Source organism: Bactrocera tryoni, unplaced genomic scaffold (assembly GCF_016617805.1).
Source record: "Bactrocera tryoni isolate S06 unplaced genomic scaffold, CSIRO_BtryS06_freeze2 scaffold_517, whole genome shotgun sequence".
Classification (NCBI taxonomy): domain Eukaryota; kingdom Metazoa; phylum Arthropoda; class Insecta; order Diptera; family Tephritidae; genus Bactrocera; species Bactrocera tryoni.
The window spans coordinates 235,255-254,766 of record NW_024396204.1 but is presented as its reverse complement, the minus strand read 5'-3'; the positions used below and the strand labels follow the sequence as shown (position 1 = coordinate 254,766).

Below are 19,512 nucleotides of genomic sequence, written 5' to 3'. Positions count from 1 at the left end.
CTGCACACAATTATCTTACGCTCTCATACCAATAAATATATTGTACACACTTCTGTACACATATGTACTATATTCAATTGAATCTATACAAATTATCTGTTTGTTTTTATTCTTCACTGAATTTGTCTCTTACTTGTTACGTTTACTTGCTTTTGTCGCATCCAGTATATGTATATATACATATGTATGTACATACATATGTATGAATGTACTTATTATTTATATTTAACTTCTACATCTCTCCGTGATAAGGGAAAACTTGGTGAAAAGCTAGTAAACAAGAGGATGGTATCTTACTACGTTATACTTAAGTGTGTGAAAAAAAGTCAACCAGAGGCGTAAATCAATATGTAATGATATGGAAGTTACACCGATTTCATTTAAATTCAGCTCCTAACGACATATCAAAATTAACAAAATATCATACATATTGGTACATTTATGTATGTATGCACACGTATGTACATATACATTACATATGTATAAAGTCCCCTGGAGAGCAGGAAATCATTATATTGGATTTGGGAAAATTTAAGAAGATAATAAGTATTTATTTAGTTTTGGCTTTTTGCTTTTAGCTAAAGTATTTTGGAGAACTTATTCCCACGCATTTTTACTAAAATAACTCATATTTTTAAGCTAGTTAGCGCGCTTTTAGTAGACAGCTAACATACATACATACATATGTATGTACATATGTAATAGAACCTTTACGTATTATAATATATAAAAATCGGATGTTTTTTATAGCATGGATATTTTAGAAAAAATCGAGAGAAATCAATATTTTAGTTTTATTAGTCAAACAATTTTATGGCAATTAGCGTTTAAGAAGAATTTTATGAACTCGCCCTAGTTTATAAGTTCAGCTCTAGCATTGACTCTTATGCAACGTAGTTGTTACTACAAGTATTCTCATTTGAGCAATGTTGCTGTTTCAATGTAAAAGAAAACTCACCACCGCTTCTATCATCCGTGAATTGGATTTTTTCTGTAGAAAGCTCTCTTAAACGAGGGTTGCCAGTCCCCATATTTTGTACTAATTAAAAAATAAACTTTAATATATCTGAAATATTCTTAAACAAACTCAAAATTACAGTAGAATACAATTATTTATAAATAGGTAGATTATTTTTATACTCTGGCAACACGTTGCTACAGAGTATAATAGTTTTGTTTACCTAACGGTTATATATATCATCTAAAACTAATCGATATAGATATAGGGTTATTTACATACATATATACATACATATATAATAATTGATCAGGATGACGAGACGAGTTGAAATCCGTGCAAGCTACTTACATACATATATGTATATGAATAAAAATTGAGATATGTATGTCGATGAAAGTTGGAATAGGCGTTCTTTAGTAAAAAAAGGTACGAGTTCGTAGATGGGCGTAATCAGCTCATTGCCACGACCACAAAACGCCATTGCTCGTTTTTAAGCTCGTGTTGAAACAAACACAATCGGGACTTTAAATTTTTGTCTGGTATTCAATTAATTAAATGCATTTGTAAAGTTAATAGAAACTAAATAAAATTGTACTACTGTGATAGAAAAATTTGTACCAGACAGAAAAATTGACATTTTTGTCATACCAAGACCATACTCTCCCATTAGATTTTAAACGATTTATTTTATTTTATGTATGTAATTAGCCTATCTATTTGAGCCAATACCACATACAATTAGCATGCCACATTCAAATTAAATGCTCTCTGAGTTTCACTAAGGTTCTTCAAATGTTCGAAAATTCGATTATAAGTTATATACTTGTAGATATTAAGTCAAGTTTTCACCGGATTTAATAAATTTTAGGCCCAAAGCTATTAGTAAAATACGTATTCTCTTTTCATTAAGATAACTCACAATTGACCGGTATAATATCATCCGGAAGTTCGAAAATCTTTATATAAGGAGTATGGGAGACCCGATTCAACCAATTTCTGACATTCAGACAAACTATTATCAGTAATGGACTCTCTCCAAATGTAAATTATATTTCTCACATTTCACATATTTTCGGTAAACAAAGGCCCACATACTCGGTACCTAGGGGATTGAACAGTTTCGGTTAGATTTGGAAAACTTTTGGTCATATGACATTATTCATGGAAAGTTTTATCTCGTTATATTAATTATTGCTTTATTTGTATACCGAACGTGAAAGAATCACAAATTGTATTATATGGGAAGAAAGAGTTGTTGAAGTCCGATTTTCGTAGTTTTTATCAAACGATGACATAGAAATATCAAAAAAATTTTATGTACCAAATTTGGTTGAAAGCGGTCGGGTAGGTCTCGAGATATGGACTTACACCTAAATGTAGGTATTGCTCATAGTCTAAATTTGATACCAGCCCGTATAAAGCCTTCTCATACCATCTCGAGTATAAAATTTAATATCTCTGACTCCTTTTTGTGATACAGTTTTCACGGACAGACAGTCTCTCGGATTGCAACTCATCTCCTCATTGTGACCATTTAAGTATACTCGTACTTATATAACCATGTACATATACATATATGTATATAGTACTTGTACTCTGTAGTAACATGTTGTAAGAATATAAAAATTAAACTTTAATTAACACTTTGGTGGCTCACTGTATACATATACATACATATGTACACGTACTTATATGTACATATGTATGTACATAACAATATTCATATTCAGTTTTGAAAGAATCTTTGGAGAATACTTGTTATTTCGACGGTTCCAACACGTTCACAAAAGATGTGCAAATTTTATATTTTCTGCGAATGAATGAATATGGATAAAATAACGGAAATCGTTCATGTGAGCACTGTTTCGACTGCCCAAGAGCTAAACATTCGAAGTACATAAAACTATTTGCAACCATTGAAATAATACTGGATGCAAAAAGAAGCACGATGTACGAGTTAACGCAAAAAAATCATGTATCGAATTTCCATCTTGAACTCGCTGCTGAATCGAAACAAAAACGATATACTCGTATACATACTTATGTACATATGTAAATAAATATTTACAAATTAATGACTTTATATTTTGTAACTTATATGTTTCGCATAGTTTTTCCTGGTTAGCAATCACCTATCAGTTAAGTACTTTTAACTTAATTAAGACTCCTTCTTTCGATAAAGAATCTTTTTTTAACTAGAAGTTAACTGACAGATGGCTGTTAACCATACATTGAGAAAACAGCCCAAATTGATTTCGCGTGTACGTCTGCTCTTTCGCCAATTTATCTGTACATCCGATAACTCGTCTAAAAAAAAAGAAACAATTATAATTAGGAAGCTATCTTAAATGAGCGGGATAGGGTGACTATCGCTGCCACGAAATAATTTTATTGAAATTCACTTAAACTGTAACCATATGGACAATGAAACTCAAATTTGACACACAGAGTCACAGAATGAGGACGCACATATCGCTATGCACTTTTCGAAAAATGGGAGCGTTCAAAAATATTGTAAAATGGATATTGAACTCCATGTACCGAATTTATAGATTTCTTATTTCAGTTTTATTTAACTTAATAAGTGTATTGACCAGTACCTCTAATCTTATACATATGTATGTATATAAAAATGAATCGCAAAATGTGTTGGTAAGCGCATAACTCAAAAACGCCTGGACCAATTTTGCCAATTCTTTTTTTTCCCTTTTCTTTTTTTTAATATCGGTCGGCTTTTTTTTTGGCATCAACATCCATTGGCAGCCCAAGGCACATTACCGAGTACTCTCATGATGCCATGACATATGTACGTGCGGAATTATTGATCGCGGTAAATCAGCAAGCGATCGTCATGATGTCACAGCACGACCTTTCAAACAACTCTTACTATGTTTGCTGGACTTTATCTCAAAACAACGTTTGGTATATATGGTGCTGTTAGATGCTGGATATACTCTGTTAAGATGCAAAAAAGAGGTTTGTCGCACGCACCCATTCTTCTTTAGATGGCGGATTGGTGATGGTGGTTACACCAGATCAAATTGATGAAATCATTTCTGCGGAAGTTCCTGATCCAGAGAAAGACCCAGTATTATACGAAGTGTTGGAAACCAATATGGTTCATGAACATTGCGGACACAACAAACCCTTTTCGGTTTGTATATCTGACAATATATGCACGAAACACTATTCACGTGCTTTTCTTTCGGAAACAAAAACTGGAAATGATGGATATCCACTCTATCGTCTTCGGCAGAACATTCAGCATTCAATTTAGAAGAGTGAATATCGAAGTTGACGACACTTGGATCGTAATATATTCAACACTATTGTTTAATTCACATTCAAAACTCATATCAATGTTGAGTATTGCAGTTTGGTGAAGCAACATGACGGTTATTGGTCTTGAACGATACGGTCGATAGTTGAACTGCAAAAAAGCGCTTTGTAGGATATTTACTATTGAAATTCATGAACGTTTTCAACCCAGAGAATACAGTACAGCCAGTGGAAACACCGCCAACAACAAAATTAATATTAACGAGTTTTTTTCTTAACTTTCGTCAGGGATCCATTTGCGAGAACATTGCTCTATTCGGAAATAACTTGATATTATACATGAAATGCATCGTCGAAGAAATAGTTAGGCAGAAAGCAAGGCCAACCAGAGGATGGACATTCAGGTGTGTGTGAATTTACACAATCCACCCGAAAAACGACGATTGCTTCTACCTTCGGTTGCTATTGATTAAAGTACGCGGTTCAAATTCATTTGAGTCATTGCGTACTGTGAATAGTATGGTGTGTGCAACTTTTTGAGAAGCAAGCTAGCAATTACAATTGCTGGAATATGATAATCACTGGAATCAAACGATGGACGATGCCATAGCTACTTCGAATGCAAATGAAGTTCGCACACTTTTCGCGATGATCGACTTTTCGACATATCAGCCTTCAAATTCGCGTCAATTATGGAATACGAACAAAAATGGCATTGCCGAAGACATTTGACATCGTATCCGCTAAGAATTGGAAATGGCTCAATTCCGGTTGATACTTCCGGTGGTTTGATATCAATTCCATCTGCCGTTTATCAATTCACGAAAGATGAACTCAGCACGAATGTTCGGACATTGGACAAAAAGTGCACGCGCAATGTTAGCTGCCAAAAAAACCGATGTTGTTGATTTAAACTGGAAGATTCAAAGTCAAATTCCGGGAGACTTGTTAGCTGCCAAAAATACCGAAGTTGTTGACTTAAACTGGAAGATTCAAAGTCAAATTCCGGGAGACTTGCGCTCATACAAATTGATCGATCGTGGAATTTCTAAATTCTTTGAATAGGCTTGGTATGCCACCGCATCATTTCCGTCTCAAAGTAGGATCTGTCGTTATTATGTTTCGCAATCTTCATGTGCCGAAACTGTGTAATGGAACCCGACTGATTGTGACGCTGCTATCGAATACAAGGAGGCAGAATGCTTGATTCTACGAATTTCTTAGAGTGAAAATTGAATTGAATTTGAGATGACAATCAACAGAACACAAGGATAGTCGCATAGTGTGTGGCATAAATTTGGAAACGCCATGTTTTTCTCATGGCCAGGTATACGAGGCGTGCTCACAAGTTGGAAAACCATCTTTCCTGTACACAGGAACAGAAACCATAAAATGTTTTTATCAAGCTGCGTTACATTGAAAAAAAAAATTTTATAAATTCAACTTTAGTGTCATTTCAAAACACATAATTCCACGCAGAACAACGGCTGCGGAGCCAGCTAGTATTTAATAAATTTATGTAAGATTGTTGCATTTAGGTAATTTCATCCGTTCATTCAATCCGTTATTATTTATTTATTTAACGCCAATCGGCACTATACATCTAATAACAATTATAATTCTAAAGAAGACAACAGGCTTAAACATATAAAATTAGGAATTAAACTCGTAGCCTAGTTCGTATGCTAGTATTACAATAAAGCTTTCTAGAATTTGCTCTATTGCTGAGAATAGGCAGGTTAACGAGCAATTGTTCTCAAATTCCCTACACATCCGATTAATCAACCCTAGTACTTTGTATGCCTGCGAAGTAATTTTATCGATGTGTTTCTTGAAATTTAGTATTCTGTCAATAGTTATATCCAGGTCTCTGATGTCTTCAACTTCCGTGAGTCTTTGGTCGTTCAAGGTGTAGGTTAAAGGTATCTGCGTATGCGCACGGGTGAAGGACATCACTGCGCATTTTTCACATTCAAAACAAGTTTATTTATCTTACACCAGTTATACAGCTCATCTATATCGTTTTGTAAGATGTGAATATCAGAAACGGTGAAAATTCTACGAAAAATTTTTAAATCGTCAGCGTATAATAAGTACTCAGACTGCAGTTTCCTCCCAATGTCATTCACAAATATGTTGAAGAGTATGGGTCCAAGGTGGGATCCCTGGGGAACACCAGATGTGACATCATACTCATCTGAAATGTGTCCATCGATTCTTACTTGCAACCTTCTTCCTGTTAGGTACGATCTGATCCAGCGTAGTGCATTGCAATTCACTCCATAATTTTTTAGCTTCACCATAAGAGTCTCATGGTCCACTTTGTCGAATGCCTTGCTAAAGTCCGTATATAGTGAATGAACTGGAATACCACTGTCCATGGCCTTCAAGATGTAGTTGACATAGGTATATAGGTTTGTTGTAGTGGATCTGCCACCAACAAATCCGTGCTGCTTAGGAGAAATGATATTTCTGAATGATGATATCAACTGAGGCAAGACAATTTTCTCAAACAGTTTTGCTAATGCAGATTGGATACATACAGGTCTATAATTGGTAACGTCAGATCTTGGGCCGTTTTTGTGGATGGGACTGATGAACGACGATTTCCACGCCGATGGAAAGGTTCCGTGATAAAAAGACTTACTGAATATATGCGTGATAGGTTCACAAAGCCCGACAGCAGAGTTGCGTAGAAATATATTAGGCAGACCATCAGATCCTGCTCCTTTTTTTGGATCCAGAGCCAATAGCTGCTTAAAAACTTCATTGAAGTTAGCATCAAATTCATTTAGCTCCACATTTCCTATAATGTCAGAGATTGATGATGACCAACTCCGCTGGGGCTCATTGTATAGGTGTCTTTGAAGTAAGATGCGAAGATATTACTAATCTCCGCACCCGAATGAGCGGTTAGGTCATTCCATGTCATGGTTGCTGGGACTCCCATGTCGGTACCCCTTTTGTTCTAGACAAACCTCCAGAATTCATTTTCTTCTTTCTTTAGTTACCATATGGGAGGATGGAGTCATGTGTAGAAGTTCAAGCAAGTGAGGAAAGTTCTCTGATCGCCATTCACTTGGGAGTGGCCAGAAACGATTACTTTACACATGGCTCAAGCAGCTCACAACTTCCGGTCTACATAAGTATATATCAGTATGGTTATCTGTGGCTGCAATCACAACAGACAGCCAAACAATTTGCTACTCGGCTTGCACTCCTGCTCTCTGAGAGCACTCGTCAACAACTCGGTATAAGGGAACTGTGGGACGGCATTTCAAACTCCTTACGTACAGCTGCAACCGAAACCATTGGTTTTCGGAAAGTGCAAAAGAACAGCTGGTTCGACGAGGAGTGCCGTGTCGCAAAGAAGAGAAAACAGACTGCCTACCTCGCAACGTTACGATCGACCACAACACGTGCGGGATGGGATAGATACCGAGAGTTGAAGAGGGAAGCGAGACGCATTTGCAGACAGAAAAAGAAAGGGGCCTTTAAAGCCTTATTACACTATTGAAAGTGAAATAAGGCCTTTATTTCAAAAAAGGCTTTATTACACTTCGAAAGAGAAATAAAACCTTTATAAAAATTTACCCAATTGTGCAATAAAGCCTTATTAATTAATTAATTTTATTAATTGTTTGCCAGACTCTCTGCTTCTATTTTAGATGTGCATTATTTGATTATTTACAAAATTATGGTTTCTCCTTTTACGAAATGTGCACTATTAGTGATTTTAACTTTTCGTAAAAGGAAAACTCTTTGACAATTCAATCTTAAGGGATAATTATAGTGGTAAACTATTAATTTTTCCTTTTACAAAATGTTTGGAGCTTTAATTCCTGGAGCCTAGAAATTAAGTGAAATAAAACATTTGTAACGCAAAACATCACATGGGACATAAAACCATAATGGCTTTATGTCCCATTCCACTAGAATTGATATGAGACTTAAGGTCATATCAAAATTATGGCTTTATGTCCGTTTGAATTGAGACATAAAGGCATTATGGCTTTATGTCCTATGGTTTTATGACACCCCACCTGGCCGACAGGGGTAATGCTTGAAAATTCTACGAAAAAATGCGGCGGCTTACAGAAGGTTTCAAGACCGGAGCATACTCTTGTAGAACCCCCAAAGGTGATCTAGTCACCGATGCCCAGAGCGTACTTAAATTATGGAGGGAACACTTCTCCAGCCTGCTGAATGGCAGTGAGCGCACAACGGCAGGAGAAGGGGAACCCGATTCCCCAATCGATGCCGATGGAGCAGACGTTCCATTGCCCGACCATGAAGAAGTTCGAGTAGCAATTACCCGCCTGAAGAACAACAAAGCGGCGGGGGCCGATGGATTACGGGCCGAGCTATTCAAACACGGCAGCGAAGAACTGATAAGGAGCATGCATCAGCTTCTTTGTAAAATATGGTCGGACGAAAGCATACCCAACGATTGGAATTTAAGTGTGCTCTGCCCAATCCATAAAAAAGGAGACCCCACAATCTGCGCCAACTACCGTGGGATAAGCCTCCTCAACTTCGCATATAAGGTTCTATCGAGGGTATTGAGTGAAAGATTAAAGCCCACTGTCAACAAACTGATTGGACCTTATCAGTGTGGCTTTAGACCTGGCAAATCAACAACCGACCAGATATTCACCATGCGCCAAATCTTGGAAAAGACTTGTGAAAGGAGAATCGACACACCACCTCTTTGTCGATTTCAAAGCTGCTTTCGACAGCACGAAAAGGAGCTGTCTTTATGCCGCGATGTCTGAATTTGGTATCCCCGCAAAACTAATACGGCTGTGTAAACTGACGTTGAGCAACACGAAAAGCTCCGTCAGGATCGGGAAGGAGCTCTCCGAGCCGTTCCATACCAAACGAGGTTTCAGACAAGGCGACTCCCTATCGTGCGACTTCTTCAACCTGCTTCTGGAGAAAATAGTTCGAGCAGCAGAGCTAAATAGAGGAGGTACCATCTTCTATAAGAGTATACAGCTGCTGGCGTATGCCGATGATATTGATATCATCGGTCTCAACAGTCCAGTATTAACACCACCAACAATGTCAGCCTGGAAATCCAACGCAGGATTGCTCTTGCCAACAGGTGCTACTTCGGACTGAGTAGGTAATTGAAAAGTAAAGTCCTCTCTCGACGAACAAAAGCCAAACTCTATAAGTCGCTCATAATTCCCGTCCTGCTATAAGGTGCAGAGGCTTGGACGATGACAGCAACCGATGAGTCGACGTTACGAGTTTTCGAGAGAAAGGTTCTGCGAAAGATTTATGGTCCTTTGCGCATTGGCCACGGCGAATATCGCCTTCGATGGAACGATGAGCTGTACGAGATATACGACGACATTGACATAGTTCAGCGAATTAAAAGACAGCGGCTACTCTGCTAGGTCATGTTGTCCGGATGGACGAAAACACTCCAGCTCTGAAAGTATTCGACGCAGTACCCGCCGGGGGAAGCAGAGGAAGAGGAAGACCTCCACCCCGTTGGAAGGACCAAGTGGAGAAGGACCTGGCTTCGCTTAGAATATCCAATTGGCGCCATGTAGCGAAAAGAAGAAACGACTGGCGCGCTGTTGTTAACTCAGCTATAATCGTGTAAGCGGTGTCTACGCCTATTAAGAAGAAGAAGAAGTTACCATATGATGAATACCATCCATTTGTTAGTTTCAATATTTTTATATTGAGCAAGACATAGTATTGGAACTCCATAAATGTACATGGTATACATATACATCATGTTAGTATACTATACATGTACATACATATGATATTTTATAACTATTGTCAAGATTGTCTTGTACATACTTATGTATATATATATTATGTATACATGTATATATATACATACATGATGTATATGTATATCATGTACATTTATGGAGTTCCAATACGATGTCTTGCTCAATATAAAAATATTGAAACTAACAAATGGATGGTATTCATACCACCTTACCAAAAATTAAATGAATTAAATGTACATACATACATATGTATATCAAAAAGGAGTTATTCGCGAAACGAGTAAGTACAACCCGGTATTGGATCGGCCAGGATTATTATTATCTTTTTTTAACATTACAGTTCGTCCATGCGTAACCTTTTTATACTCTCGCAACAAAGTTGCTAAGGAGAGTATTATAGTTTTGCTCACATAACGGTTGTTTGTAAGTCCTAAAACTAAAAGAGTCAGATATAGGGTTATATATGTATACCAAAGTGATCAGGGTGACGAATAGAGTTGAAATCCGGATGTCAGTCTGTCCGTCCGTCCGTCTGTACGTCCGTCCGTGCAAGCTGTAACTTGAGTAAAAATTGAGATATGTACATAGAGAAACTTGGTACACGTATTTCTTGGCTCCATAAGAAGGTTAAGTTCGAAGATGGGCAAAATCGGCCTACTGCCACGCCCACAAAATGGCGAAAACCGAAAACCTATAAAGTGTCATAACTAAGCCATAAATAAAGATATTAAAGTGAAATTTGGCACAAAGGATCGCATTAGGGAGGGGCATATTTGGACGTAATAGTTTTGGAAAAGTGGGCGTGGCCCCGCCCCCTACTAAGCTTTTTGTACATATCTCGGAAACTACTATAGCTATGTCAACCAAACTCTATAGAGTCCTTCAGGCATTTCCATATACAGTTCAAAAATGGAAGAAATCGGATAATAATCACGCCCACCTCCCATACAAAGGTTATGTTGAAAATCACTAAAAGTGCGTTAACCGACTAACAAAAACCGTCAGAAACACTAAATTTTACGTAAGAAATGGCAGAAGGAAGCTGCACCCAGGCTTTTTTTAAAAATTGAAAATGGGTATGGCGTCGCCCACTTATGGACCAAAACCATATCTCAGGAGCTACTATACCGATTTCAATGAAATTCGGTATATAATATTTTCTTAACACCCTGATGACATGTACGAAATATGGGTGAAATCGGTTCACAACCACGCCTTCTTCCAATATACATAACTCTATTTTGAATTCCATCTGATGCCTTGTCTGTATAATACATAGGAACCAATGATGATAGCGGAATAAAATTTTACACAAATAAGGTATTTGAAAAATATGTAAATGACGGGTAATGAAATCTCGAGAATCACTTTATCATGCGAGAGTATAAAATGTTCGGTGACACCCGAACTTAGCCCTTCCTTACTTGTTTATAATAATGTTCTGCGATCAAAGCGATCTATTCTTTATCATTAGTGCGTAACTTGTACCTATATACAAATGTATGTATGTATGTACACGTACATATGTATGTACATATGTATATTGCAATAGTTACACAAGAATTGAAATTTTATTTAATTTTACTGAAATTCCTATGAGACAAGCCATTTCAATAACACAATATATATGTACATACGGTCAAAAAGTAAGAACCATCGGATCCACCTAAAACACTTTCTTTTTATATACACGTATATAAGTACATACATATGTATGTATGTACAATGTACGTTGGGTAGTCGAAAAAGTATTTTCGTATTTTGTCAATAGATGTCATCGCAGTCGTATATCTCCAGTGCTGCTCACGTTGTGTCATACCATATAGTGTTGGAAAGGTGAGACTTTAAGCTTCATTTTACGAAAAAAATAAATTCGCTGAAGTTGAAAAAAGTTACAGCTGTTTAAAAATGAGTGAAAATAATGAAGAAATTCGCTATATTTTGAAATTTTTAAAAGTGAACAATGCCACTAAAGCCAAAAATTAAATGAAAATAGTACATATTTGCTTATTTACTTATTATTATTAATATAAAAAAATTAGTTTGATTAGAAATACGAAAAGACTTTTACACTACAAAATATGTAGCTTATATCATAATATGCACTATATACATATGTATGTACAGGTACATGGTTGTGCACATATACCCCGCCAGTCCCCTTGATACTAATTAGTTCATTTGCACTAATGGAATTGCATCTTAAATTAACAAGTGAATTCAAGGCTCTGAGGTTTTCCTGCGAATCAGTAGTTTATGACAAAGTAAATGAGAAAAAAGAGAACGTTATTTACCATACTGTATTTTATTGAAATTATGTACGCATGTACATATGTATATGACTTGCGTGGGCTGGCCAATTCACATACGACTTTCCTCGCTTTGCTTGACAATTCATATTTTGACAAAGAAGCGAAGACAGTAAAGGGTATGTCCAGTGGCGTAGCTACAACTTCGGGCGCCCGGGGCCAAGCATGTTCTGCCGCCCACCTTTATCTACCTACCTACAAGTTTCATGAGGTGGTTCGAACAAAAGTGAATTTTTACAAAATATCTTCGGTATTAAGTATATAAAATTTAGAAACTAAAAGCCACGCAAATTCTGAAGTTCAAAAATTCTCACAATACGGTTTTTGAGGAAATTGATAGTAAATTTACAAGACATCTTATTAAAAGCCATAGAAAAAACCCATTTTCGCCCTATATCTTGTACACTTTTGACACAATTTGCAGGAATTTTTGCCTATTTTGCCTACTATTTTTAAGAAGGATATAAGCCAAAAGATATAAGACAAATTCAAAGACTGAAGAGTATTCGAGTAAAAATTAATATTTTTCATTGTTATTCAGATTATTACATTGTGAGTGGACAACTCTTTATCTTTTATAATAAATTTTGTAAAAAAATTTGTTGAAGTATTTTTCTGAATATTAAAAAACAGCAAAGATCGTTTTGCCGCCCCCAAGACGTTGCGCCCGGGGCGACGGCCCCCTAGCTACGCCACTGGCTATGTCAGAATGAAAACTTTATCTATTTCTCTCTAATAAAAATGGCTACTGTTTCTTGGCAAAGCGTAAAATGGTGAAAGTTGCCAAACATTTTGCTTCGCTTTGCTTTGCTTTGCCTCGATTCGAACAAATTCTTTCAAAAGCATAGATCGAATTTATGTATCAAAGCAAACGTCTGAAACAAAGCCAAGCAAAAGTTGTGTGTGAATAAACCTTAATCGTAGCATTGCGCTTAATAAAATTCAAAGAACACCATAGCATGAGTTTGATTACGTTGACAGTTCTCATCGTTTGTTGTGTTGTTTTGTTGGATATACGCACTCCTGTACATACTTGTACATATGTAAGTAGGAATAATTCAGCTTAACGTATTACTATGTACGCTTACGCAAGTTGTGTAGTTTCAGCTTTAGTCACATTTAAGTTGTTATTCATATCGGATATTACTTAAAAATAAAATTAAATGTTTTCTAAAAACTTTCGTCGATGTTAAGCAGCAATATTCATTATTGTATATTAAACGATTACTACTGGTTTCCATGTTAAAGCAAGTGATGTTCTATGCTAAATACTTGTAGGCTCAAGTCATGTTGATCACTTATGCAAAATATAGTGTCCAGCATTATATTCCTCCCATCGTTGAATTGATGTAAACCATTCCTATTGCTTATATACATACATACATATCTACATAGTATGTGTGTATATACATTCATGCTCACCTTTTTTATTCCCACAAATTTACATATGTACATACATACATATGTACATATGTAGTTTTTTTTTAATTTTCATGTATAATGTTACTATCAGTATTTATTTATATGAAATACCTAAAGCAAGCACAACAATGAAAAAATGCCAGAGAATCACAATGATATTATACGTGTCCGAAGCCGAAAATTACATCCCAAACAAGTTTTTCAATATTGAAAACCGTACGAACACCAAACGATCACACGAGCTTGTCTGACTTAACCAACAGACTGGTAGTGGCATACTAACCATAAAGCGCAGCAATGAGGACGGGAATTTTTGGAGTAATGGAGGTACTGCAAATGACATACCGGCGACGCGCAATCGCTATTGCTGGTGAAAAAGCAACTGGTAATGTAAATAGATCCGTTGTTTCTATTGTAATGTTGTCGTTAGTATTTTTGCCGCATCTGCTTTGGACGTAAGTATTTGTCGTCACTGCTAACTTCGTAGCCATAGCATGATATACCCATTATTTTCATATACTGTTATCGTTTCCACTTATTTATCTTTACTTCCCTTTTCTGTTATTTACACCTTTAGGTATATACAACTGTAAAAAAACAGTGTTGCCGCAACCTCCAAAAGTATCTACATTTCATTTTCATAATCTCGCAACATGTTGCAATAGAGTATAATAGTTTTCTTCTCCTAACGGTACCTAGGTCAAACGAAACTGTCATATGTATACTCGTATATACATATAAGTATGTACATACATATATAAATGATCAGGATGACGAGATGAGTTATGTATGTACTTGTATATTCCAGATGACTGGAAACAAACACTGTAATTTTGGAAGAACATTCTTTTCATCGAAAATAAGATGTGTTTTTGCTATGACAAAAAATCGATTAATTAAAAAACTGGCCTTTCTCTTGAAACAATTTACTGGACGATAATGTACTATAGTACAGTAACAACCTGCTAACTAACAGGTCAAAAATTTGAGACAATATTTTGTGACTAAGGACTAGAGAATGTGTTGTGAATAGTAACTAGTCACAAATTGAGATGTCGAGCTCTCTTGTTATCTCTGTTATACTTGCCTAAAAATTTTCAAGTATCAAATCCTTACTTTTTTTAATATTTTTATCAATTGAAGAGTTCGAAGGTCGTTCAGAACGAGGCATGTCTTCAACTATCTCTCGACCGTCTTTGAAGGCTTTGTACCACTCGTCGGTTTATATTTTTGATCAAAGTGAAGCACCGTAAGCCTTTTCCAACATTCGCAACGATTCCGCAAACGAAATTTGATTAGAAATACAAAATTTGAAACAAATTCTTTGTTCGATATTTTTATCCATTGTAAAAATCGCATCGCACTACTGAGGTGTACCGGCTTAAGACACTGCTGTAAACAAACTGGTTGTCAGATCGTGTTCATAATTGGCATAGTAGTAATTAACGACATTCCTACCAACTTAGCAAAATACATATTTTTGAAATATTAATTACCCGCGGAATTTAATTAAATTTGCGACTGTTTTTTTGTATATAATAATATTGTTCCTAAATTTACAAATTTTAATAAGGCAATTTTTCGATGTACATATGTACATATTACAATATTCAATTCACTACTTATGTTTTAGTAGTAATTGTAAAACTTCATATAATTCAATATAATTTCAATTCAATTCGATTTAATACTACTCGATGCAAACCCCGAATTCGGGAGTTCCTATTCTCCAGTTTACCCATATAGGCCTATATGAGAACCGGGCATCCAAAATTGACTTGTTTTCCCTTGTGCAATGTTGCTGTTTCATGCTCTGAACACATAGAAAGCGACACGACATGGCAGTGAACTGTAAATGGCGTCGTGAATCCTACTACATGAACATTTGCAAGAAGGCAGCGACATAACAATGGCCGGCATGTACACAAAACAACACAGTTGTCCATTTTGTATGTACACAATTTCGTTGTTGCCGTACTACTACCTGCCACTTCAATGAAATTTTAATATTTTGTTCAAATTTAAATTTTTTAGGCAAAAAATAAGTAAATAGGTAATTTTATTTGTTTTAAATTATCAATTGTTATTACAAATGATATAGCAGAACTATTTTATGCTTCCCTTTGTAAAACAATGTCAGGTTTGTTAGAGCTTTGAATAATTTTACATTTTACATATAAGTAGCATCACTGCTCTCTACTGTCTACTCTACTGTCGTCGGCAAATTTAAAAATATTTTCAAGTTAGCGAGAGTGACAACTGGGAGCCAGCAGTCGTGTAGTCGTGCAGCTGTCTAAATAACTGTTTCCATAAGAATGTGTGTATTTTAATATTTGACAGATATCGCTTGCAGTCTGTCGCTCTCTATGTGTTCAGCACATCAATGTAAATGCAAACTCACCACCGTTTCTACCGTCCATAACGTGGATATTTCGCAATGTATTAAACACAGACTTGCCAGTCTCGATATTGTGTTGTAAATAAAATAACAGTTTTGTTCACCTAACGGTTGTACGTATCACCTTGGATAACGAGACAAGTTGAAATACGGGTGACTGTCTATATGTTCGTTCGTCCGTCCGTGCAAGCTGTAATTTGCATAAAATTGAGGTATCTTGATGAAACCTTGTTGGCACAGGGGATCGCAGTAGCAGGGTGCACCAGCGGGCAAAAGGGGTCGAAGCACCGCCATCTAATAACTTTAATGTACATAAGTATCTCCTAAACTACTAGAACTACAAAAACTAAATTTGCCGAATCCAAATCTAATAAGAGCTTCTACTGATAACCTCGCTCACTCTCTATATAACGGTACGGTTAAAACTTACTAACAGCTGGACAAATCAATAACTAAATACGCCAGAGGCGTTATAATTTACCTCCGAAATAATACGAGAAGGCTTTATGGGAGCGGGTGTCAAAAATGGACTATGGACGTTGCGCGGCCCACTTTTAAATTAAATCACATATCTCGGGACCCGGGGATAAAATTGGGTCGGCACTACCCCTCATTATACGTATACTACGTATAAGGATTTTCGTTTTTCTAACAAATCACATGCCGAACTTTTCGGTCAGTGCATGAGTTATATAGAATTTGTTAATAATTGGATTTTAATTTTGATGTTTTACATTATGAAAAATTATAACTAAAAAGCTAGATGTATTCAATGGCAACACTGCCAAATGTGATCAAGAGAGAACAACAACAAATACGTTTTAACTACGAAAGGGCGCCACGTTGGCGACTAAATAAGCATTCAACTCTGTTGTCCTCTTGTGAACAGAGTCTTATACAACCGAGGTAAATTTTCATGTGCAATGAAATTTCAACATAAAGACCTCTTTCTCAATGTCTGGCTAGCAGCCATCTATTAGGTTACAATTTAGGTTAATTCAACCAAGATTTCTTTTTTCGGTAAAGAATCTGGTTTTTTTAACCAGAACTTAACTGACAGACGGCTGTTTATCAGATATTGAGAAAACGCCCCTAAATCAGTGTTGATACAGCACACGAAAAGATGGTATAAGAATCTTAAATGAACAAGTTGTACCTTTCGTTTCCCGATATGTGTAAATACTTATGTGTGTACAGATTTTTTTCGAAAAGCGTCAAATGTCTCTTGAACTGTTCAAGAAATTCACAAGGTTCACTGTCAAATTACAAACATTGAAGCTGCTATATATGTATGTATGTACATACATACTTATACACATGTAAGAATATGGGTGCATATATTTACCTCGCTTAACCACCCACGCACCTCAACCTCAAATGAGTTATTTCAATTTGTTTGTACTTGCGCTGTGAACTTTTTTTCCGTGCAAATTTAGTTGTAGAAATTAATGATAGGGAAGGCTCTCGTTCCTGCGAATGTACATTTAACTATTTTCGTACAATCCCATGTGTATTTTGAATTGCTAGTTCGGTGTTTATATCAGAAAACAATAATGTAGTATATTTATATTCTTAGATAAATCAATTTTAATACATGTGTATTTTAAAGTATCATATGTACATACATACATATGTATGTATGTACTTAGTACATATCCGAAATTTTTGCCATACTTTCCATCAGCTTTAGAGCGTTGTCGCGAAATGATAGACTGTCGAAATATAATCAGATTTAAAATTCATCTAACTATTCATTTTTAAATTTTAGAATAGGTAAACGAAGGCAAAAATGTAAACAAACAATTTGACAGAAAAATTACCGCTTTCACAATATTTTACTCTCACACTCATAGAAATATTTCTTGTTTAGACAGAAAAGTTCACGAACAAAGCTTCGGAAAATCAACCCCTAAAAAGATGCTGCTCAACATGGTTTCGAGAGTGTTAAATTTGTTTTGTGCTTTTATTGACATTGCTGCTGGACCAAAGAAAAGTTAATATAACACAATTCTCTCATCTGTGGCCTTACGGTGAAATCAGTGGCTTCCGCTTGACAGCTCATTCCATTCACTCACATTAATACTCGTTTTATAAGTTTATTTTAACAGATTTGCCCGGTGCTCTGTAGGTGGCGCCAAAAGCATGAATACAAATAGTTAGGCTCATGCGAATAAATTTTAGTACGACGTCGACAATCGAGAATAATGTTGCACAATGTTAGTTACTATTGCAGCAGCGACAAATTCTTCCAAATTCTAAGTATACTCTCTACGAATTTATAATTATAAAGTGTTAGTGATTTGGGCTACTATTTAAGTGATAATAGAAACAATTAATAACACCGAAAATATTTGATATACACTCTGTGTTTCGTCGTCTTCAGATGCACAGAATTCGGTAGCTGTATATGTGCATTAGTAAAATCATTCACTAACAAAATATTTTCGCCAATAACCAAAAGTCAACGTCTTGCCTGATAAGTTCGCTGAGGCAACGAAAGTATCCAAACTATTGTTTTTTTTTTTTTTTTAATAATATCCATTACAATTGTCAGAGTCCTAACGTTCATAATTGATTGAATAAAATTTTGGCAGATTATCAAGATACATATATGTATATTAAATGACTACGTTTTTCATATTACTGTAAAAAATATATAAATCACTTAAATCAAATTTCACAAGTTTCTAATTTACTTGTTCACACATCATAGAAATACTAAACATTTCGAGATTTACTAGCGCTTCCGCTCAATCATTCAATTTAATATTTAATTTTATAAACTATATACATACATATGTACATGCATACTTTGAATGTTCAAGTGTAGATATTGAAGCGAATTACATATATCAATCCTACAGCTGATTTAAGCAACACACGATTTCATTGCGCAACAAAAAATACAACATTTGTTTTCATGAAAATTTATTATTGAATTGATACACAAATTTTAATGGTCGTAGGGGTTGCTTAAATCGGGTTAATGGAGACATTAAGTACTTTTCGGAAGCGTTAAAATTTTAAGCGTAATATTTCGTTTGGAAAAATTCAGTTATGCAATGGAAGACTTAGAAATTTAAAATTTACCTCTCAGCTCAATTTTTATACTTTTGCCACAGAGTATAATAGTTTTGTTCATCTAACGGATGTAGGTATCACCTTAAGCTAATAGAGATAGATATAAGATGCTTATGATGACAACATGTCAATAGTATCTCTGTGTATCAAAAAATATAAAGATTTTAGAACTTTCGGGTGGCTTTATACTGCATATGTACTACATACTAGGTATATCGACCAATATGTGAGTTATCTTAATAAAGCATAGAGAGTGTGTTTTTCTTATAACGTTTTACATACATATGTTCTTAGAATGAATCG

At 35.6% G+C, this 19,512-nt stretch overlaps 1 protein-coding gene across 6 annotated transcripts in view; it reads left to right on the top strand.

The window, feature by feature from the left end:
* Nucleotides 1-18,288: 18,288 nt before the first annotated feature.
* LOC120781269 (feline leukemia virus subgroup C receptor-related protein 2) overlaps nt 18,289-19,512 on the top strand; it is a 28,431-nt gene continuing 27,207 nt past the window's right edge. For 2 of the 6 annotated variants that reach the window (XM_040113460.1, XM_040113451.1), the window contains exon 1: nt 18,318-18,387. In XM_040113460.1, the coding sequence (XP_039969394.1) occupies nt 18,333-18,387 (55 nt within the window). In that variant the 5' untranslated portion in view covers nt 18,318-18,332. Of the gene's footprint in view, nt 18,420-18,441; nt 18,526-19,512 lie in introns of those variants that run through there. The other 4 variants (XM_040113452.1, XM_040113453.1, XM_040113458.1 and 1 more) reach the window with 4 other exon arrangements.